The sequence below is a fragment of the Bos javanicus genome, chromosome 2 (genome assembly GCF_032452875.1).
Source record: "Bos javanicus breed banteng chromosome 2, ARS-OSU_banteng_1.0, whole genome shotgun sequence".
NCBI classification, from domain to species: domain Eukaryota; kingdom Metazoa; phylum Chordata; class Mammalia; order Artiodactyla; family Bovidae; genus Bos; species Bos javanicus.
Genome location: NC_083869.1, coordinates 22,598,168 through 22,623,473, shown reverse-complemented (window position 1 = coordinate 22,623,473; position 25,306 = coordinate 22,598,168). Strand labels below are relative to the sequence as shown.

The 25,306-nt window shown below is 35.6% G+C and overlaps 1 protein-coding gene across 3 annotated transcripts in view; it reads right to left on the bottom strand.

The window, feature by feature from the left end:
• The window catches only part of OLA1 (Obg like ATPase 1), a 164,178-nt gene that overhangs the window by 123,970 nt on the left and 14,902 nt on the right, over positions 1-25,306 (bottom strand). For all 3 annotated transcript variants that reach the window (XM_061435089.1, XM_061435069.1, XM_061435078.1), the window contains exons 3-4: positions 20,924-21,067; positions 15,664-15,791 (exon numbers count right to left, since the gene is read on the bottom strand). In XM_061435089.1, the coding sequence (XP_061291073.1) occupies positions 15,664-15,791; positions 20,924-21,067 (272 nt within the window). The remainder of the gene's footprint in view (positions 1-15,663; positions 15,792-20,923; positions 21,068-25,306) is intronic.

Genomic DNA, 25,306 nt, shown 5'->3' with positions numbered 1-25,306 from the left:
AATAACCACTTTAAGGTAGGTAGAAGTTTGTATGTTCATTACCATGCCTTAATTATTACTATGCTAAAAAGAAAAATCATTGCTAATTTTTTATTCAGATATCACAGGCATAAACTTTCCAGTTGCATTCATGAAAAAAAAAATCTGTTAATATACTGTCTTCATATAGTAACTAATCCAAAATAGAAAACTATCCTCGCACCCACTGAAGTCTCCGGGACAGATGCACTGATTAGACACTTCAACGGCATAGCATATGATGTCTGAAAGGGCTTTCTGAGGCAGATGTTCCATCGCATGACTCATTTGATCATTTACTTATATACTAATGTCCACTCTATTATATCAGTTACATCAGAGTAACCATGCAGTGAAAAAGAAACCAAATTTTTTTCCTGCAAATATAAAGTTACCTTTTACTTTCAGTTTCCGAAAAGAACAAAAAATTCTTATTTGTGAGTAGTTTTCTGCTTCTGAATCATTGAACCCATGTAGAGTTTCTATATACAAACTACTGTCAAGGGTAGGAACTCAATTATTGCAGAGATATACCACTGGCTACCTTGGAAAATGTACTTATACTACACTTTACCTTTATAATATAACTGAAGAGTGGCATTCCTAAAGCTTTTTACAAAATATAAAATAAATTTAAGTGAGTAATTTTATTCCATTAGTTCTGAAATCTGCTCACTGAAAAAATTATCTGAAGAAAATACTTGTCATTTTAAATAATGTCAATATATTAGAGCTCTTAACTTATTTTAAAAAATTATAACCAGGACTATTTAACAAGACAACAAAGGGGAAATATTCAGATTACTTAGAATCCACTGGTAAAGTTATCTAGGATTGCTGTATAGAGTTAATGTTACTGTAAGTATAAAATAAGTTACATAACTATCTAAATATTTATTCTAGTATCAATCTTAAGTCTTAATCAAACAGCTATACTTTGTTCTTTTTTCAACAGAAGAAAATGAATAAAAATGACTGCAATACAGTTTCAACTGGGAGTTTAAAAATTAGAATACTGTTAAAGTGATCATGAATATATCATAAGTATTGCACTTCATTTGAAAATCAAATCGTATGAGGATTATCCACACACACAAGGTTTTCAACATTTATCTCTTTATGTAATATTTACTGAAGGCAAATTTTTAAATTGAGAAACACCTTTAATAATATAACCACCTTCTTATCTGCTACCAAAATAAGGGGGAAATTTTTATGAATCTGTCATGTAAAATAGTAGTCAATAGCTGCATACAATCAGTAAACAAATTTAGTTCAAGGCAAGAATTAAATCACCATTTAGTGGTTGCAATTTAGATTATTCTAGCGTGTAATACTTTAATTGTATAAAACAAAGCTGATGTCACAAATACAAAAGAACTTCTTGCAAAGCAAGTACCACAAGTAATTTCTATGTTGCCACTGATGGCTGACAAGTGATGAGCACTTTGTTCAAAAGTATACACCATGCACATAAGACAACAGGTGGTTTATAAAAAGAAAATACTGAAGTGAAGCTCTTAAATTGTTCATAATCAACATTTTTATGTTTTGCCAGAATATCTGCTTTAATCTTTGAATAGTCAAAAGGTTTCTTACACAGGGAAATGCAGTATTCCCAACATAAAAAAGGATAAGCTGAACCAGACAAACTAGGATTAACACTGGGCTAAAAGGCTTCCCAGGAGGTGCAGTGGTAAAAGAACCCACCTGCCAATGCAGGAGACACAGACTCTACCCCTGGGTCCAGAAAATCCCCTGGAGAAGGAAATGGCAACCCACTCCAATATTTTTGCCTGGAAAATTCCAATGGCCAGAGGAGGCTGGTGGGCTGCAGTCCATGGGGTTGCAAAGAGTCAGACACTACTGAGCATGCACGCAGAAAGTATTTATATGAAACAACATATTAATATATTGCCAATGTGTTGATATATTGCCAATGTACTTCATAGTTTAATAATTTAGGTTAAAATATTTTCAAAAAATTTTAATCTATTCTTATTAACTGATATCTGAGTACTGTTATTCAGTGCTAGAGAAAAGTCTCCCCATAAAAACAAGAAACAAACACCAAACTCTTTAGGCCTATTTAGCTACCAGTGTAAGAGGTGTTTTCTCATTGATGGAAAAAAGTGTAACAGATGCCAGTGTCCCAAATGACTAGCACTCCTCACTACCACCACCACTCAACCCAAGAATCTAAAAGCTTTTACGGGAGCACTAGAAGCTATGTTATTTTTGATACTGCTCTTTAAAAGAGAATAATGTAAAGCAGAATGAAATAAAATTTCAAGTTTAAGATATAGGTAATCACTATCCCAATCATCCCACTGCAATGAATTAATCACAAAAAATTTGATTTGGAATGGATTATGATTAAAAGATTTTTCCCATTCCTAAATATTCCTATGCACAAAAGATCCTTATTTGTGGTAAATGATTTTCACTGTTTTAGTTTAAAGAGCAGTGACTAGGGATGGAGAAGGGTAGACTTAAGTCACTAAAAAATGAGGAAAAAAATAAACAGGCAAATGTGATTACAACTTCCCTTACTGTCACATTAATACATGCCAATAAATACTTAAATCTCTCTAAATCTCACATTACAACTGTTTAATTCTGGGGTATCTATGTAACATGCAATTTATTTACACATGCTAGCCAAATATTCATTTGCAGACAAAGCACCTAACACAGGCAATGTCTATTATTCAAAGCCTTTTCAAATGACCATGTAGCTGAAAGCTCTGCACATTAGAAGTAAAAAATTTTATACAATGCTTGCAAAACAAAAACGGTAAAGTCAAGTGATAAATTATTTTCATTTACCTGGAATAGTGGAACCTGAAGAAATCCGGGTTGTATTAATGAGAAGAATATAGGCAAATTCATAAAGAATAACAAAGACTTTGGGGCATATTCAAAGAATTTAGAACAGTGGTTCTCAAAGTGTGGTGACTGACCCCTGAGGGGTCTGCAAGTTCAAACCATTCTGCCATAATAATAACAAGATGCTGTCTGTCTTCCTCACTGAGTTGACGTTTGCAGTCATAGTGCGAAATCAATAGTGAGAGAACCACCAGGAACTTAGCATGAAAATCAAGGTGGTGATCTCAAACTGTACTAGTAATCACTGTATTCTTCACATACACAACAACCAAGTTTCAGTTAAGAATGACCTTAATAAAAGTAAAAACTATTAATTTTACAAAATCTCAACCTGGGGTATACATCTTTTTAATATGCTGGGTGAAGACACAGAAGTACACATAAAACACTTCTGCTACATACCAAAATACCATGGTTATCAAGAAAAAGCATTTGAATTGCAAGCTGAACTAGTCACTTTTTCTGTGGAACATCATTTCTACTTGAAAGATCAACTGACATTCAAACCATGGTTATATCTGGCAGCCATTTTATTGTAAATGATAAAATTTAGGCTCTCAATTGAAAATTAAAATTTTGGAAAACTTGTAAGTGCTACCATGACGTTGACAGCTTCCCCATATGTAAAGACTTTTCTTATGAGATCTGTGGTGATATTAACAGATGTGATTTTGTGCTACAGTATAATGAAATATGTTATAATTCAAAAGATCTGCAGAATACTCACTGAGAATTGGTATTTTCCAAATGACTAAAGGTATGCATGGATAGAAGAGTCATTCAAAATACAAAATAGACCAATGGACTTTAATGCAAGAGAAAAAGAGTCCATTGCTATATTGCAGACTTTATATTTCAATTAACTTTTAAGAAACTATTTATAAACTATTTAAGAAACTATTTATCAACTATTTTTGATGCAGTATCAAAGAATAATATTCACAATTATCTAAAATACTCTTCCTTTTTCCAATCACATATCTGTATAGGGCCAGATTTTCTTCATTTATCTCACTCAAATAAACATTGCAAAAAACTAAAGGTACAAGCAAATATAATCCAGCAATCTCCTATGTCAGACATTAGCAATTTGCAATATATAAAACACTCCCGCTCTTATTAAATATTTTTGTTTTAGAAAATAAAATTATTTTTCAAAAAATGTTAACATATAATGGGTTTACCACTGTTATTTTAAAGAACATTAAGAAAGAAAGACATTTTTAGTTTTAGTTTTAATTTCTAATATGGTAAATATGGATTGATAATAACCTATATAAATACAAGCTCTTGGTATATTTAATAATTTTAAGACTATAAAAGAGTCTTAAGGCCAAAAAATTTGAGAAATGCTGCCTTAGAGGTTATTAATTCAAACTTAATTTTAAGATATCTGTCCACCTTTCCATATAGACAACTGACTGGAAAAATTGCATTCTTTTTTTTTTAATAAATTTCTCTAGGGGATATAAAGAACGATAGCTGAGTAAGAAGCTATAGCAGTTAGAAAAAAAAGAGCAAGTGCTCTTTTAGACACTTTGCTATTTTCAGACCTGGGGCAGAAAATAAAACAGATAAGCCAGGAACATCCTGCACATCATCCCAGATAGCATAAAACCATCAAACACTACTAGTGTGACATCAAAGAGATTGAAAATTTTTCGTTAATCACCTTTAGAGGATGCTAATGAATCAACTCATCATCGTGCCAACTTTATCCTAGGAAAAATGCCAACATATCCCATTTTTGTGTATATCACCCAAATAACCAAAAACTGAGAGGGTAGAGACCTCAGTAAAGTGTTTCAATGGGATCCTAATTTAGTGAAAATAAGATCCTATAACCTTTAAATGTATTTTTTAATTCCAGATAAAATACTGATACATTGATGCTAATTAACAGTAAGCATCCACTTTCTAAAGTAAGCTGTATTTTGCTTACCATACATAAATTACCTTGAAAGAAACCCACACAAAACATCTATCTATGAACCAAGAAAAACTACAACTTCTCTGACTAAACGTGATCTTTCTTTCTCTCTGAACTCTATCCCCAGAAGTGCTTGTGAACATCAAAGTAATTACTATGAGTACTTTAGGCTCAAAAACAGAATGTGAAGATTTTCTTGAAGTAACTAGGTTCTAAGGTAAAGGAAACTAAAGAATTGAAACGTGGGACCAAGAATGTTAAAGTCAATTAACTAAAAATGTACACAACACATGAGAGATAATGGTTAATAGGAAGGGTTTTAGATCAAAGAGCCCCAATTCTACTTCCAGTTCTGCCATTTACTAACCTGAGTGAGCTACCTGCCCTCTTTAATTGTTGCTTTAGCATGTAAAATGGGAATAGTAGTGCATACTTCAAGTAAACCTTGTGAAAACTTAAATGAGGCCACAAATGTAATAATAAAGCTTTAAGCTACTGCCTAAAACATATTGTGTGCTAAGTTGCTTCAGTTGTGTACAACTCTTTGCGACCCCATGGACTATAGCCTGCCAGGCTCCTCTGTCCATGGAGTTCTCCAGGCAAGAATACTGGAGTGGGTTACCAGACCCTCCTCCACATATTAATCCTCAGTAAACAGCTTCTGGTACCAGTATCTGTCATTCTTCATGTCATGTAAAGGAAAAGAAAGGCGATGATGAGAAATGTTGGGAAGAACAATTTTTTTCACCAACTATCAAGAGATATCATTATCAGTCCAGTAAAGACTAGCTACCATTCTGCCTCAGCTGGTATAGGGCAGTTATCAAAAATGAAAGGAAAATACAACATATAAACATCAGGGTTAAGTAAACCATGTAAAATAATATTAACTTTCTCTCCTTTATTAGATTTCCTAACATAGTATTACCTAATAAGTCATTTAGTGAAAAAACAGAGACGTTTATAACATATGTATGCAATACTTGTATGCAAATACTCAGTATAAATCTATTTGCAAGTAAAGTAATTAAGTTTCCTAATGCCTCTCAAATGAAATGAAGCAAAGTTTAGAATTCTCATCCACAAATTACAATGTCAGCAAAGAAAGCCTGACAACAAGAACTGAAAGAGGTTATAACAAAGAAGGATTCAAATTCAAATTCAAATTATAGTCTGGTCTTAATTTACATCAAATTTAACTCAGAGATTAACCACAAAGCCCTGCCAAGAATGGCAAACCAGGTAAACAGCAACCCCTAGTAAATTCCAGTGCGTTCAGGCTCCTCCATTCTCTCTCTTCCAACAACTGTTCTTCAGGAACAGTTCTACTCTTGGGGCTCTGCCAGCTATTTCCTTATCAAAGTCACTTAGCTTTTCCCCTTTACTCTCAATAGGGTAAATATTTAACATGTAATCTTATTTCACTGATTTATGTATACTTTAAGTTGTTCCCAATATACACTGTACAACTGGTATTTACAGCTGGTTAAATGCAGTATGATAATTTCTACAAAAAAGCAAATTCAAGAAACCCTGTTGAAAATCAACATGGCAATGGCTAGCAAGTAATGAAATGTAAAAGAATGTACCCTTTGATTCATTAATTTCTCCCCAATAAATATTTCTTAAGCAAATAATGGCTTTCCTAGTGGCTTAGTGGTAAAGAATCCACTTGCAATGCAGGAGATGCAGGCTTGATCCCTGGATCAAGAAAATCCCCTGGAGAAAATGACAACCTATTCCAGTATTCTTGTCTGGGAAATCCCATGGATCCTGGAGGGCTGCAGCCCATCGTGTCCATAAAAGGGTTAGACATGACTGGGTAACTAACCAACAAAAAGAGCGAACAATACAATAAAGGCAAAAAGGTATGTGAATAAAGTCACTCATAGAAGCGTCATCTATCACAGCAGAATAACTAAAAACATACTCTAGTACCTAGGAAATGATAAATTGTAGATCACTGGCAATGAAATATTATCCTCTCGTTAAAAATTATTATTACTATTAAAGCTACCCTAAAATAAGAAAAATGTTTTATAATTTTAAGCAATAAAATGGTTTCAGGAAGTAAACACAGGGTAGTAATTAAAGGATGAGTTTTGCTAAAAAATCTTGACTCTGCCAACTCAGTAGCTGTGTGGTTTTTGGAAGTTATTTAAACTCCCTGAGATCCAGTTTCCTCATTTCTAAAATGGGCTAATAAGATCTCATTCACAGGAGTATCATATGAGAGCACCGAAAAGTGCCTGCTCCTAACTCAGTACATTCCTTTCCCTATTACTCATTCATCTGATTCCTTCCTATTACTACAACCATGAGTTTATAAATAGCAGATCATATTTAAAATGGAGATATATAATAAGACTGTGGTTCTGTATTTAAAATCATAACCTACAGTAAATTTCCTTTATGGGACTTTATTTTCTTAAGTTCTTTAAAGTAAAATATCAATCCTTGATCTGACTAAAACCCCAAATATAACACTTTCAATTGGTTTTAAAAACCATATTCAAAATAATTTTAATTAGAGTTCTTTCTCAAACTTTTTATACACAATACACAAATCAGAATTCAGCCTGAATATACAAAGATGGAAAAAAACAAGTTAGGAAATGAGTGGGGTACATGTAATCCCCTGCATTTTCATTTTCACTCTAAGGATTTAACAAAATTTGAATAGTAAATTTAGTTGGGGAATGAGGGAGAACACTATTCCCAGAAAGCTATAATGTATAAACACCATTTCAGTTCCATCGACCTGACAATTGGCGTACAAGAGAAGATCTTCACAGCTGACTTACGGAGAAGGTGGATACAGTCGTCCCTTTCCACTCAGGGAAGAGCAAAGCGGAACAAAACCACCTTCCCCTGACCCAACTCTTCACCTATATGACGGGTAAAGTGTCTAGAGGTCTGGTGAGACAGTGGGGTCTTCTTTAGTTCCCAACAGCAAGAACTCAGTCCGTCAAATCCAAGCCAGCCAGGCAACATGCCTTCCGCCCTCCTGCACTGGGAGCGAGGACAGCAAGACACAGGGAAGATGGAGCAGGAGGAGACATCACAGGCCTGGAGGAGATCGCTCCAGGCTCTTGAGCAGTCTGCGGTTCCGGAGGGACACCCTGACCTCACAGGGGAGAGGAGAGGAATCTTTTGGTTCTAAAGGACTAACACTGCTACACAGCCTGCAGCCCTTAGAGGAAGCCCCGCGTTCCCTCAGCCGCCTAGGCTGGCAACCCACAAGCTCAACATTTTGAGTCACTGATGCAGGAAAATGATTCTGGGCCTACAATGGGTGGTTTACGGGTGTCAGTGTAAAATTTGCAAAGGGACAAGTTATAGTAAAACTGAAGACTTACACTGTAGTAAAACACAAGTGTTACGATTTCACTCAAGTATAACAATGAATACACTGGTTTTCAAAACCAAATCAGTCTCACACTTACATTTTTAACTTAACATAATGACAGTGTTCTGACAACTAAGAAAAACGTAGTTCAAACATTAATGTTTAAAAGATCAAGAGACTCTCCAGGACCTTAGAAGTTGCCCTTCCATCCCTGAGTAATTTCAACTCTTAGTGAGAGAAGAGCTTTTTAAAGAATCCATATAGTTGCTATTTTGAGCAGAGAGGACAGGAAAGGAGATCTCTAAAATGTGTCAGAAAAGACAATTAAGAAAAAAAAAATGAGAATGCCTCAAGCACCTAAGTAAATATAAGACCACCATGAATATGAGGATACGTTTAAGCAATTAAACTGTAAACAGCTAGCAGATTAAATAACTTCATACACTATTACAGTGTAAACTAGAAGGAACTGTTTCCTACTGCTGCAATATTTTCCACAGTCAACAGAAGTTCATTATTAGAATGCGTTGTATATGTAGATGAGAACCACTGCATGATTACTTAACCCATTGAATTTGTACCGAGGAAACAAAGAAAACATATGTTTTTTGGTCAGATTGTTTACTGCAATCCAATACTAGATTAATTTAATAAATACTGCTGAAAAAGAAAATTACAGGACCCAAAGAAAAAAAACTCCATTATTTTAGGATACAATCAAAGACAGCTTTATATTGGCAATTTGTGTCTAGGCAAAAATGTGTGACTCATTTTAAACTCTTAAATGACGTGCTTATGAGGAAGGGGGGAGGTGGTCTCTTGAAAAACAGCAATTTATGTTCTGTGGTAATTAAAGGTGATTTACAAAACATATAAACACCTAACTTAACCTAAAGGGGGGTGGCAATTAAATGAAAGCATTTTTACCTTCTTATTTAGCAGTTCAATAAAGTTGTAGTGCCTTGAGGGCTAACATTCTATATAAACTAGAAAGGCAACTTAAAACCTCTTTCTTCCATCAACGCTACTTTTTAGCAAACACAGGCAACAAAACTAAAGGAACTCTCTGGAATCTTACTGTTAAAACTCTAACTGAGCAATTTAGACATATGAAATTCAAACAAGACACAGAGGAATAGTAATACAAAACAGAATGAAGAGGCATCTGTCATTAATAACAAAAGAGAAAGGATCAGGGCTTTTATTTTTCCTGGCCAAAAATTCTAACCATCTGCACAGAAATCATCTACATAGATTAATTTTAATTCTATCTCATATGAACTTCTCTGCCCAGTTTAAGAGACGTAAGCCCAAAAGAGAAGTAAAATCAGTCAAGGGCTTAAAATCATATTGCGGAGTGGGAGCAAGGGGGGCAACAGACATTTTTTTAAGAATTATAGAACTTCATAGATCTTTCAAAATAAAAAGAAATGACATAAAAATCAAGCTACAATTAACAGTTATTCTGAAAATTGAAATGCTCTACTTACTAGATTATTTTTTTTAAGGAAAATAAACATTGGAAAATAAATTCAAATAGAAACTAAACTCCTCCATGTACTCAGGAGAGGAAAATAAGCACATATCCTTTCAGATTTTAAAGAAAAGGCAGTTACTTCTGAAGACTGGAAGCAAGGGACAGACATGAAATTTTATTGTGAACACTTCATTATTTCCTATTTTGTTTATAATAACCATGTATCATTCAGAATTGTTAAACATTATGAATATTTTTTAAAGTATCAACATCTATTTAGCCATTTATAATGAAAAGGTGGGGTGAAATCTGATAAAACCAAAACTGCCCACTCATTAGATATGATGGGGAGGGGGGATAAACAAATAACCAACTTATAATTCTATGTGGACTACTGGAGAACACTACCTAAAACCCAACCTATTACAAGGGAATACTTTTTGATATCACATAGATGGCTACTGATTATATCACAAAACAACAATGGGCTGGCATGACTAGCAAGCCTTTCCCTTCACTTTGACAAATCAACAAGGAATTTTCTTCAGATGACTCTGCACTCGGGATATTAAAACAACTGGTGTAAATACAATAAAAATGTTAAGAATCTATTTAGAAGACTACGCTTCCTTTTCTATTATCATTCTTCCTCTTGGGGTGGGAAAAAAAAAAGCCAGATGAAATGAAATACTGAGTTCTTAATGACCTTAACTCAATCTTTTCATCTCTCAAAGCCCAGCTCAGGTTGGTGGCCAGTTCTTGGCTGTGTCTGTCAAGGGCACAGATAAGGTTCCCGTGGTGGAAGGAAGAAACTGGATAATATCCCCTTACCAAGAATACATAAAATGAGGAAGAGATAACTGTACGAAAAGGAATTAGTTATTAGAACAAGGAGGTATAAAGGCAATCTGCCTTACATACACACACACTCAACCACACACCACTAAGGTACCTTAGAAATTCAAGTATCATTTAATGGCAGAACAGAACATACAAACATAATGCTGTGGGAGCTCTCAAGGAAGTAACTTCTTTAACAACAGAGCCCACTAATTTCATTATCTGAGAATAAAATCTTTAACTAAATCATCCTGGCAGAACTGTCCTGATTAGCCCAGTTTAAAAACCAAACATTTTTACAGAGATAGCAGTAGATCACTGACAACTCGTGAATCACAACATTCTAAGCAAAGCCATCCTCTCACTGATTTAATACAGAACTCCTTAGAATTTTACTTGAATCATTTGTACATACCTTACATCAGACTTCCCTGGTGGCTCAGACAGTAAAGCGTCTGCCTACAATGTGGGAGACCCAGGTTCAATCCCTGGGTCAGGAGGATTTCCTGGAGAAGGATAAGGCAACCCACTCCAGTATTCTTGTCTGGAAAATCCCATAGACGGAGGAGCCTGATAGGCTACAGTCCACGGGGTCACAAAGAGTCGGACACGACTGAGTGACTTCACTCACTCACTACATTGGTATTTAAATAAGAAAATTTCTCATGTTTTAAAAATCAGAATAATACATGTTCACTTTTTAAAAAGCTAGCCAAGGGTCTAACATAAGAAAGGAAAGTCACCCACCTCTCTCTCCATCCCAATTCTATTCTCCAAAGAATCTATTAACAATTTGAGGTCTCTCTTCAAATTTCTTTCTATGAATATAAGTAACTAATATTGTAGCCATTAGCCACATATGGCTATGCTGCTGCTGCTGCTAAGTTGCTTCAGTCGTGTCCAACTCTGTGTGACCCCATAGACGGCAGCCCACCAGGCTCCCCGTCCCTGGGATACTCCAGGCAAGAACACTGGAGTGGGTTGCCATTTCCTTCTCCAAGGCACTAAAGTGAAAAGTAAAAGTGAAGTCGCTCAGTCGTGTCTGACTCTTAGCGACCCCATGGACTGTAGCCTTCCAGGCTCCTCTGTCCATGGGATTCTCCAGCCAAGAGTACTAGAGTGGGTTGCCATTGCCTTCTCCAACATATGGCTATAAAGTACTTGAAATGCAGCTAGTCCAAATGGACATGTGCTCTAAGTAAAAATTACACACCAGATTTCAAAAACATGGCACCAAAAAATATATCAATAAATTTTCATATTGACTAACACTGAAATAATATTTTTGATAGAGTAAATGTTATTAAAGTTAATTTCATTTGTTACTTTTTTAATGTGACTATCAGAAAACTTTTAACTACACAGGTAGCTCACATTGTATTTCTATTGGTCACCACTGGTACAAAGGCTAAGAGTGCAGGTTTTGCAGTCAGACTGGCCTTCCTGAGTACTACTCCCAACTATACCACCTACCAGCTATTAACCCTGGACACATGTTCTAACCTCTCTGCACCTACATCTGACTTACTCTGGGAATTGAATGAAATTCCTCACATAAAGCACTTACCACATAGCCTGGCACACAGTAAGTACTTAATAAATATTTGATGGCAACAAAAGAATAAAACTATAACCCAATTCTTTTAAAATCACTATACAGCATCTGTCTCTTCAGAAACGTCTCCAGATACGTCTATAGGTCACTACTGTGAAGAGCAGGTAGTCTCTGGAAAACAGCATACTCCAAGCACTTAACTTCTCTTTTTCTTTCCCCACATCCACCACACACACAAATACATGGATCTTTAACATGTTTACTATGTAGATCCTAAACATTCAGATCTAAAAGTGAATAAAACAGTGTGGTATGGTGAAAAAAAAGAGCTTAAAGAAGAGAGATGGGGAAATTCCCTAGTAGTCCAGTGGTTAGGACTCTGGCATATTCACTGCCCGGGGCCCAGATTCAATCTCTGGTTGGAAAACTAAGATCCCACAGGCTGCATGGTGTGGCCAGAAAAAGAAAGAAGAAAGATGGGCTCGAGGCCAAATTTACATTTACTATGTACTTGAGCAAAACTACTTAGTCTTTTTCTCTCAATACCCTCACCTATACAGCTGGGATAACACCAATCCTGCAGAATTGTTAACATTAAATAGAATACATTAGAAAAAAAATCTACCATAGTACCTAGTATTTGGAGAAGGAAATGGCAACCCACTCCAGTACTCTTGCCTGGAAAATCCCATGGACAGAGGATCCTTGTAGGTTACAGTCCACGGGGTCACAAAGAATCAGATGCTATTGAACAACTTCACTTTCACTTTCACCTAATACTAGGTGCTTAGTAATCATTTCCCTTCTTCTAGAAATCAAAATAAAATGCCAACAATTCAGACACATGCTAATTTTGTTAGTAATGAACTGCTTGCCAGGCCATAACTGCCAGAGTCTGTTCATACCCTAAAGTGAAAGTGAAAGTGAAGTCGCTCAGTTGTGTCTGACTCTTTGCAACCCCATGGACACCAGGCTCCTCCATCCATGGGATTTTCTAGGCAAGAGTACTGGAGTGGGTTGCCATTTCCTTCTCCAGGGAATCTTCCTGACCCAGGGATCGAACCCAGGTCTCCCACATTGTAGACAGACGCTTTACCATCTGAGCCACCAGGGAAGTCCTAAAGAGGTATTTAAAAACATGCTAACTCTACAGTCATCCCAGGTTCCTACATTTTGTCCCTTTAACAAGCAACTAGGGAACAGAACTCTGGAAAGAACAGGGTACCACACATCCCATCTTCCCACCATTACCGCCAACTACACACACATGCAAACACACAACAATTTAGGTGAAAATAATCAACTGTATTTGAAACTTTGTTTTCTATAACTATAAATGAGTACATACTTCACAATTAACAGTTCTATAAATCTGAACCTCCTATATGTTTCTAAATTGGGAACAAAACTGCCTCATACCTCAAAAAGCAGAACTCTTATTTCCAGGCTACAAGGTCATATCTCTAAGTGGCTGCTGAGAAACTAACAAGTTTCAACTATAAACTTGTTGACAGCTTGACAGTAGGTGCAATGATACAGCCAAAGGTGCTGTCCTTCAGATAACACACAAGTACTTTAGCTTTCTGTTGAAAAATCACTTCAAAACTTCAAATGCCAGCTTTAAAAAGCTAAGGATTCCATGAAATCAATAGTCTTGTCATGTTCAAAGCTTTAAATATCTAACAATAGGAAGTTATATTGCTTCTAAAAATTGGTAAAAGCAAATTATATTGGCTCACTGAACTCTAGAGAAAAAAATTATTTTTCTAAATAAAACATCTATGAGAAGTTACCACATATATAAATTTTAAAAGAATTTGCTTCCCATAATGTGGTTCCTATTTCCGTATTCTGTATTGTGTCACTTTTCTTTAACAACATGATCAAGGAAAACTAAAAGCACACAAAAAAGGAAAATTATGAATTCATAAAGAAATTTTGTTCTATAGTTAATACATACAACTCACCATAGAGTATACCCATAGCTCATCAGAGTTGTTTATTCAAAATTACAGATGCCATTTATGGCAAAAATATGGAGAAATTCCCACTTTTTAAAAGTTTTTCAATTTTCTAAAACTTTATTTCTTTACTTATTTTTGGCTGTGATGTGTCTTCGTTGCTGCACAGGGTTTCTCTAGTTGCAGCGAGCAGGGGCTACACTTTAGTTGCGGTACACAGGCTTCCCATAGCAGTGGCTTCTCTTCTTGCGGAGTACCGGCTCTAGGGTATCTGGGCTTCAGGAGTTGCGGCACCTGGGCTTCATAGTTGCAGTTCCCAGGCTCCAGAGCACAAGCTCAATAGCTGTGGCACAGGGGCTTAGCTGCTTCGGGGCATGTGGGATCTTCCTGGATCAGAGATCGAATTCATTATCTCTTGCACTGGCAGGAGGATTCTTTACCACTGAGCCGCCAGGAAAGCCCAGTTTTTCATTTTTAACTCATGCAAACCATTAAAAAAAATGTTCATGGTTCCAAAAAAATCTGTCTCTCTTCTCTGTACACAATTAGAGAATGATATCTGGCATTTACAAGACCATTTACTCAATGTGTGTTTCCTCCACTGTATTGTAAACACCATGAGGGAGGGTCATTTCTGTTTCCACTCACCATCATATCCCTTAGCACAACAGAAAGAGGTGCTCCACAAATAACATGTCAAATAAGACAGAGTGGTCTAAAGATTTAAAGCCCCTCCATACTCACAAACATACAATCTTATTCTCTGCCTACATCACAATCTCGTCCATAAAGTGTCTTTATATCTTCATCCAAGTAAAGCTACCTAGAACAGTGCTTCTCAAACTATCTATTATGAGCTTTTGTGGAATAAAATAAAAATGAATTACTAAGCAAAACTTTCTAAATGCTCATTCTCAGTTGCTTATAGCTACCTGTCTAGGACCAGTAACAGAGAAAAACACTAAATCAGACTCCACCTCTGATTTATATTTCCTTCATTTGCATTAATTTGTTCATTACAATATTATTACCATAAAGTAGTGTTGACCTGAGCCTTAACCTAAAACTTTCTATTTTTTCAGAGGATTACTATGTTCGTGGGTCACTTCTGTAGAACTCAAACCAACACATAATTCCACCTATTTTCTCTCTTTGCTTTATATCCCTCTCTTCATTAACAACTAGCTGATCTATAGTTTCTCCTTAATCCTTTCATCTCTAATATATAACCCGGATGCTTTTCCCTCCTCTAGAATAATGGAATCCTCTCCTTTATCAATTCTGTCTTCTCAACACATGGAAAGCAAAAATGAAGGAAAATTCCACAAGTTAAGAAAATTTCAAAATGCCTTTTATAATCAACAAAATTACTTCTGCATAGAAACACTTCTCAATGAGTCTAATCCAAAATGGGATAAAATTCAATTAGAAACTGACAACAACACAGCATATACTGTGGAATAAGCCTTTTCATGTGGAGATGATACCTAATCACATTAAGTCACAATTAACACACAAACCACGATTCACCCTGTGAAACTAAGCAAATCTTATTTTATTAGTTATTTATTATTTGATTTGCACAATGGAAAGAAAATATGAATCATAATGGAATCAATCAACTAAATAAACAACTGTACTTACGTGTTAAATGAAAGATTCCATCACAGGCACTAATATGAGATAAAAAGGCATTCCCCAGGCCTTGCCCATTGTGAGCTCCTTTCACAAGGCCAGCAATATCCACTACATTTAGAAAAGCAGGAATTTTGCTGAAAAACAAAAAATGACTTTAGTAGAAGACAGTACTAAGAACCTGTTTATTAGCCAAATGGCTCTTCCAAACACATTACATAAATTAATTTTTTACTTTCTAGAACAATGTTTATTAGACTCTCAAATGAATTTAAAAATGCAAGCAAGAAATAATCTTTCTTAACTAGGAAAATGAAGAGAAAACATTTTAAAACAGAATAGATGTTGTTATTATGTCTCTAAAAACGAAAACTCACATCATTAATTTTATTATACTGCTCCACAGGCACATGCACACATACACAAAAGCAGAGAGGGGGAATGTTTCAGAGCACACTGATACAAGGCAAGGCGACCATCACAAAATGAGCTAACGGACAACTGACTGTGCCAGGAACCAGACCAAGTGACACGGACTGGTGATGTGCATTATCATTTCAAAGTTCAACAACTCTATATGGTGGATGTTATTTATTAAACCCACTTTACAGATGAGGAAATTGAGCCTTTGAGGAGTTAAGAAATCTACTGCACACAGGATCATTCAGCTCAATAGTAATGAAACTGGGATACAGGATATCTAGGTTTGCATTTTTTTAATTTAAATACAAATGATTTTATTAATCCCTCTTATTTTTATTTTATTAATTTATTTTAATTGAAGGATAATTGCTTTACAGATTTTTGTTGTTTTCTGCTAAATATCAATGAATCAGCCATAGGTATACGGATGTGCTCTCCCTCTTGCATTTAATCGCCATATGGGTTTTACAGCCCCGAAGTGCATGTAATGATGTGAACCAATTAACAGAATAGTAACAACCTAGTTGTTAACAACTGCAACAGAATGAGACAAGGTCAAGTAACAGTTAACACAAACTAGAAAACAAGTTAACAAAACCAGTCAGCCATGTAAAAAGGGAGATTAAAGCATGAGTAAATAAAGCTCAACATCATATGACAAAGGTGTATGGCCTACATATGTATCCTTTGTCAATTTTCAGAATATTCACTTTTCAGAATGTCAATTTTACTACATGATAAAACACAACATAAAGTTCCATAAAATACTTCTCTATTATCTACATGGAAAATGAGTATTTTAAAAATAACTGTTCCATAAGTTTTTTTTTATACAAATGGAAATAGCTGATAGCTCTTATCAGCAAATCCACAGAAAACATACATGAGATATGGTTCAGCTTTTGGTGGATACTGCGGTTGCCTCACCAGTGGTGTCCTCTGCCCTTCCCCTGGGGACTATACTGACTGTCACTTGGCCAGCCATCCCTCGCCAGTGTAGCCCAGAGCTTTGGAGAAGCAGGCTCTATACTTAATTCTAGAAGGGGCATGTACTTGGACCTAAATAAGCAGTTTAATCTCATCCCCTAGGCACAACCAATGACTCCAGGACCTCTGCTTTGCCCCACTTGCCTAGAAAGACTTAAGGAGAGGTTTGCCAGAGAAGGTAAGAGCATTCTTAAATAGAAGCTCATCAGTGCTCTGACAGAGCTTCTAGAAGCAAACCCCTCTTTCCTCACTCTGAACATGGACGACAAAGTATACAATTCCAAGACTGGAGAGGCATCCTGTGAATAAAAGGGAAGGCAATCTTAGGATCCAGCTGAGGAAGAAAGTAAAATGGAGAGGGGGACAAACCCAGGTCCTCGTTGACACAACTCAAGTGCTGACACCAACACTAAAATACCAGCTACCTGTTGCTATCTCAATAAATGAATTTTCAAATCAGTACGTTAAGTGCAACCAAATTCATCTACATAATGTCTTATACCTAAAACTATCACCCATATGATAAATATAAAGTACAGTAGCATAGATATGAGTGGAAAGGCCCTGAATTTAAAGAAGCCTTCAGCTCTAGTGCTGGTTGACATTAACTATCTGTGTGACCTTGGACAAATCATTTTACCTTCTTAGATTTCCATTTCCTTTTATGAGAAAACAAGACAGGTCAATCTATAGTTCTGAGATTCAGTTTTCTAATGGGAATGAGTTTAATTCTGATTCTTGATTTAAGGCCATGATAAAGGTTTAAACCATTAATACCATATATCAAAAAACAAAAACTTGAGCCCTTATTCAAGGACTTTTTATACACGCACCAGTGATTTTTAAGACTATGTTTTTAGATCCTATGAAATTTAGATCATTGTCAATGTCCTGATTATAATGGTTTACTCTGGCAATGCTGCAGAGTGTCTATATTTAGCAAATAAAAACTGAAGAATTAAAGTGCAGTGTGGCATTATGTCTGCAACTTACTTTCAAGAGTTCAGAGAAATTTGAGTGAAACCATACAAGCATTCTACATATAATTTTTTAGCTTATATATAAAATTGAAATCATTTAAAAATAAAATGTTTTTAAAAAGGATACAGAAGTCAGCTTGAGGAGTCAATCTGAGGGATATAATTTGAGCTACGTCCAATGATTATAATAGATTATAACAAAGTGAGTAACAGTGATAGGAATAAATACATGAATGAATAAATGAAAACAAGAAAGCTCTTCTTATAGCAGAATGCCATCTAATAAATGAAAAATAAATGATGAAATTACAAAATCATCATGTGACAATCATCACAGTAATAATTAATTTGTCAAAAATGAACAGATACTAAAACTAGAGGATGAAAGTAAGAGAAGAAAATGAATTTGGTATATATTTTATAGTTAGAACTCAGGAATTTCTGACAGATTGGATGTAGGGGTGAGGAAAGAAAAAAATCCAGAATAAATCTTGGGCTTTAACTTAAGCAACTAGAGAAATAATAGGGGTATTTACTGAATTATAAAAGTCTTGAGGAAGCACAATATTGACACAGGCAGGGTGAAACCAAGAAGCTCATTTTGGACATGTCAGGTCAGAGGCACTTGCTTAGTCATCTAAGTGTCAGTGTCAAAGAGGCAGTTAAGATACATGTCTGGAGTTCAACAGAGTTCAGGACTGGAGATGAAATCTTGGGATTTATCACCACGTTCAAAAGAGCGAAAAACTAAATGCACACAAAATCTCAATAGTAGGGAAAGAGCAAATAAACTGTACACACGTTCATATAACGTAGTATGAAGCATAAGTATTGTATTAAAAATCATTTAAATCTGTATTTTTACTCTAGAAAAATATTAATAATACCCCAAGTAAAAAAATATCAAAAGTATGGAAGTTTCTACCTCCAAAGTACTTAGATTTATTATATCAAGACAGAAGTATACGTGATTTTTACTCCTCTCTTTATACATTTCCATGCTGTGAATTTCCTACAATAAACCTATATTATTTTTTTTCTAATTAAAAATCTACTATTTAGGTTTGTGCAAAAGTAACTGTAGTTTTGCGTTGGAAATGCAATTGATATTGGAATACATTCTTAAATAAATGTGGTTATGCTATACATCATTTTAATGTGCAATTCTTGCTTTATGATTTTTGCTAATGAATTGTTACTTGCTGTTTATTTTATATGTATTTTAGACTATAGAAATGATGTGAAACAAAAAACAAATCCAAGCGTTTTTCTTACTCAGGTTCAAAATGGGCCATAAAGCAGCAGAGACAACTCACATCAACAATGCATTTGGACCAGAAACTGCTAACGAATGTACAGTGCAGTGGTGGTATAAGAAGTTCTGCAAAGGAGACGAGAGCCTTGAAGATGAGAAGCACAGTGGCCAGCCATCGGAAGGTGACAACAGCCAATTGAGAGCAATCATTGAAGTTGATCTTCTTACAACTACACAAGAAGGTGCCGAAGAACTCAACATCAACCATTCTAAAGTCATTCAGCGTTTGAAGCAAACTAGAAAGGTGCAAAAGCTTGACAAGTGGGTGCTTTGAGAACTGTCCGAAAATCAAAAACATCATCATTCTAAAGCGTCATCTTCTCTCATCCTACACAACAACAATGAACCATTTCTCTATCAGGCTGTGACAAGCAACAAAAAGCGGATTTTATACAACAACCAGCAATGACCAGTTCAGTGGCTGGACCAAGAAGAAGCTCCAAAGCACTTCCTAAAGCCAAACTTGAACCAAGAAAAGGGTCATGGTCACTGTTTGGTGGTCTGCTGCCAGCCTGATCCACTACAGCTTTCTGAATCTCAGCAAAACCATTACACCTGAGAGGTATGCTCAGCAAATCAACGAGATGCACAGAAAACTGCAATGCCTGCAGCAGGCATTGATCAAGTGAATGGGCCCAATTCTGCATGACAATGCCCCACTGAACGTCGCACAACCAATGCTTCAAAAGTTGAACAAATTGTTCTACAAGGTTGGCCTCATCTGTCCCATTCACCTGACCTCTTGTCAACCAACTACCACTGCTTCAAGCCATCTCGGCAACTTTTTGCAAGGAAAATGCTTCCACAACCAGCAGGACGCAGAAAACGCTTTTCACAAGTTTGCTGAATCCCAAAGCACAGATTTTTATGCTACAGGAATAAACAAACTTATTTCTCATTGGCAAAAATGTGTTGACTGTAATGGTTCCTATTTTGATTAATAAAGATATGTCTGAACCTAATTATAATTATTTAAAATTCAGGGTCTGAAACCGCAATTACTGTTGCACCAGCCTAATAACATGTTTGTTATAAAAACTTTAAACAACATAGAGAAACACAAGAAATAAAAAATGAAATTCCATTCTAAAAATTACATTCCTTAGAGATAACCATGGATTAGTTTGTGATCTTCACTTCATACATTTTCCTATGAATACACACATACGTGTATACATTTACATGAGTGGAATCACATAATACAGACTAATTACTCCCTTTACTTCACACTCCCCAGAAAAAAATAACTGCATATGTTAACAACGGATGTATCCTTCCTTACCCTTCTCCAGGCTCTACATTACTTTAATAATCACCCCAAATAATGGCAACCAACTCGTGTTCTTGCCTGGAGAATCCCATGGACAGAGGAGCCTGGGGGGCTACAGTTCATGGGGTTGCAAAGAGTCAGACACCACTGAGTGACTGAGCACTCACAAAATAACAATTCCGAATTAATTTTGAAAAAAAATTAAAACACATGATTTTAAATACATCACTAATGTATGTGTACTTAATCTATACAGGGCTACCACATGAACAATGGCATAAAGATTTTTCTTACCTTGCTGGTTTGTGGTACTGGCAAAGAAAGTCAAATCTTTCATCAGGCACAGGTACTCTGCTCTCATTCGGATCAATAGTGCAGAATGGGAAGTTTTCTGCTGAAGCTTGACTATTGGTTAGTACATTGAAGAAGGTAGATTTCCTAAAAGGAATAAAAACAATTTCAACCAATTTTTAGGCTAGCACAGAAAAATTTATCCTACTGTCATTTCAATGCTCAAATAAAATCCATGAGGGTTATAAAAACAATCTGGGGAAAGAGGAGGATACATTCTTACTAACAGAAATGAATTAAATTTACAACAGTGCAGCTCATGATTTACAATTAAGTTATGCTCCTATCTCAGTCTACTTAGAATGTGAAAAACATTTCCCCAAAGAATCTTTGTTATAAATAACTAGTTTCACATCATACTACAAAGCCTATATATTTCATTCATCAAGTTGCTGAAACACCAGTATCATCTCACCTGTATGTAGTATGATTTCCTCTGGCATAAATGTAGAGACGTATGTATTTAGTTAGGTCAATTACTTCCCAAGCATTCTGAATTGGGAAACAGATGCTAACTGCCTCGTAGGAAATAAAAGTTTGGAGCTCAGACTCCCTTCTACTTGTTAATGCATAAGGATTACTGGTAGTCTAGAACTGTGATCTGTGGATTATGAAGGTAAAAATGCGAATTTTTCCCAAAGTACAACTTTAATCAAGAAAAAAGCTATTAATAATAAATAACACACACTCAGAGAATGCCAACTTGTATTACTATTCTCTCTTTTCCAAACACTTCTTTAAGGTAAAAATGTCTATTAGATGAGATCTAACCCTATACTCAGCAGTTTACACTTGTTACAGTTAGTTCATATGATTGAACTTTTAAACCAGAGAACCACTTTTTTTTTTTTAACCTCTGAGACCCTTTTAAAATAGTAGTGAACAAAAGGCAACATGGGAGACTCATCGAAATACTACTGGTGAGAAGTACAATTTGGCAATGATATATTAACTTGTACCTGTCCATCAGTCTTTAAAATACAGCTCTTATATCCCATTCAAATTAAATATTTTAGATTAAAGTAGAGAAGTTTCCCAAAACAGCCATTTAAATCATTACTGGTTACTTAGAGCATCACTGGTCAAATCTGCTTGCCTGTAATAACAGACTCGGCTGAGAATTTAAAGGCATGCACTACCAGGCCTCTTTCCAGATTTGGTATAGGTTACTAGAATAATCTACAAGTTCATATTTATCAAAAAAGTAATTAAAGGGAATTCCCTGGCAGTCCTGTAGTTAAATTCTGCACTTTCACTGCTGAGGGCATGACAACTAAGATCCCAGGGCAGAGAACTAAGATCCTGCAAGCTGTGTGGTGCAGCCGAAAAGTAAAAAATAAATAAAAGGTAACTGAAATACTGTATACCTGCAATAAAAATAATAGCAAAATAATGGTACAATAGAAATATTTTAACCAAATTTAAACATATTAATTAATCTACTTATAAGACATTTGTGCCTTTCTTGGGGGACAAAAAAAATGCAGCTGTATTTCTGGATACTGTAGATAAAAAACTGCTTGTTGCTATTAACACAGGTTCAGTAACTGCAACATAAAAAGGCCATAGGGAGTTCATGGAGTTATTTTCAAATTTATTGGTATTAATAACTATTGCATTTTGACTGCCTACCTGGACAAAAATATGTTTCATAATAAAGAAATAAACTTAAAATTAAAACATATTATGTAACAACAACATAGAAAAGAAAGTCCCCATATCTCTTAGGCCAAAAGAATTCTTACATGCATCAACTAAATTGGAAGACAGCTCCATTTTCACAGGTCACCTCCTCCTGGCCAGGATTTTAAATTTCACAAAGCCCAAGTCATCTATATTTTCCAATAGCTTTGTAAGTACAAAAAAAGAAAAAGAAATTTTCTAAGGATTATTAGTACAGGCTTTGGTGGCAAGCTAAGACATTTTGATCAATTCAAATCTACTAAAGAAAAGCCTTGCAAAAGCAAAGAATTTTAAAGTTTTGGCTTAAATTGGAGTGGTAAAGCCTATAAGACTTTTTGGTGAAATGAGGATTTTATACACACACACACACATTCAGATCCCTTAAGGTTATTATTGAAGCCTGAAGGTATAGGAAAGATTCAAAATTGTAGGGATCTCTCTCTAATGCAAGAAGAGGTTTACATAAACATTACTTCAGCAATGAAATGAAATATTATTTCTTTTCTCATAAGAAAGAGTAGCTAGACTTAATGTATGCTTCCTCCACTTAAAATCTATTTTATTTCTGAAGCTATATATTTTATTGTAATAGGTAAATCTGACTGAATATGTTTAATCTAAAATCTTATGCAAAATTATATTATGTATAGGGAAGTTAGGATACCAATGTAAACTCCGCCATTATTCTGAATTAACTATTTATAAAATACACATTCAAAAACATGGAAAACGTAAAATGTTTTTTTTTGAAATGTTTTTAATTTATATTAAGATTTATATTAATTTATATTAAGTATATAAATATAATATATAATGTATATTATATAAATATAATACAATTTATATTAATTTGTATGAAGTTATAAAAGATATAACTAAACTGTTAAAAAGTAACTACCTACTAGATACAGAAATAAAAATGACATAAATAAATACCAGCGAGTGTACACATGGTTAGTAAAATATCACCAGTAATAAATCACTGAGGGCTATTACACAGGCCCTCGATATACACAAAGAGAAAAGCACTTCACCTCCATAGTGTTCTTCCCAAAAGTCTATAGCATGATTTCTGGTATCAAAATATAAAACTATAGCAATCCAAATAGTGTGGAGCTGGCATAAAGACAGACACATACACTAGAGGAACAGAATAGAGAGCCCAGATATACAGCCTTCCATATACAGTCAAATAATCTTTAAACAAGGGTATCTAGAATGGGAAAAGACAGTCTCTTCGATAAATGATGCTGAGGAAACTGGACAGCCATATGCAAAGGAATGAAGACCCTTACCTTACACTATATATAAAAATGAACTCAAAATGGATTATAGACCTAAAGCCTAAAACTATGAAACTTACAGAAGGAAATGTACAGAAGAAGCTTTGTGACATTGCATTTGGCAATTATTTCTGAGATATGACACCAAAAGGACAGGCAACAAAAACAAAATTAGGAAAAAAAAAAAATGAGAGTACATCAAAGCAAAGGACCTCAATAGACATTTCTCCAAAAGAAGATAAACAAATGGCCAAGAAACATGTGAAAAGATGCTCAACATCACCTATCATCAAGAAAATGCAAATCAAAACCACAATGAGGCATCACCTCACACCCAGCTGAATGGTCACTATCAAAAAAAAAATGGAAAATAAGACTTCCCCGGCAGTCCACTGGTTAGGCATCCACCTGTCAGCGCAGGGGACACAAGCTTGACCTCTGGAAGAAGACTCCACATGCCGTGGGCAACTAAGGCCACACGCCACACCACTGATGCCCAGGCGCCCGAGAGCCCCTTCCGTGCCACAAGAGAAGCTACCACAATGAGAAGCCCACGCACAGCAACTCAAGAGCAGCCTCAGCTCGCTGCAACTGGAGAAGGCCCACGAGTACAACAAAGCCCCAGTGCAGCCAAAAAAAAACAGTAAGTGTTGGCCAAGATATAGAGAAACTGGCACAGTCCTGGTAGAATGTAAAATGGCACAACCGCTATGGACACCAGTATGCAGATTCCTCAAAAAAATTAAAAAATAAAATTACCATGTGACCCAACAACTTCACTTCAGGGTATTTACCCTGAATAATTATAAGCAGGATCTACAGTGATATTTGGGAGAAGGCAATGGCACCCCACTCCAGTACTCTTGCCTGGAAAATCCCATGGACAGAGGAGCTTGGTGGGCTGCAGTCCATGGGGTCACAAATAGACTGAGCGACTTCACTTTCACTTTTCACTTTCATGCATTGGAGAAGGCAATGGCAACCCACTCCAGTGTTCTTGCCTGGAGAATCCCAGGGACGGGGGAGCCTGGTGGGCTGCCATCTATGGGGTCACACAGAGTCGGACACAACTGAAGCGACTTAGCAGCAGCAGCAGCAAAGTGATATTTACAGACTCATGTTCACTGCAGCATTATTCACAATAACCAAAAGGTGGAAGGAACCCTAATGTTTACTGACAGAGAAATGAACAAAGAAAAAGATTACAGCATGACAAAACATTAAAATGGAATTGAGGGTCATTATACAAAATACCTGATTGGCACTTTTCAAAAGTAAATGAAAATTTTTGTGACCTTTAAAAGATCTATACTGGAAAAGAAAAAGGACATTAGTGGGAAAACTGGTGAAATCCAAATAA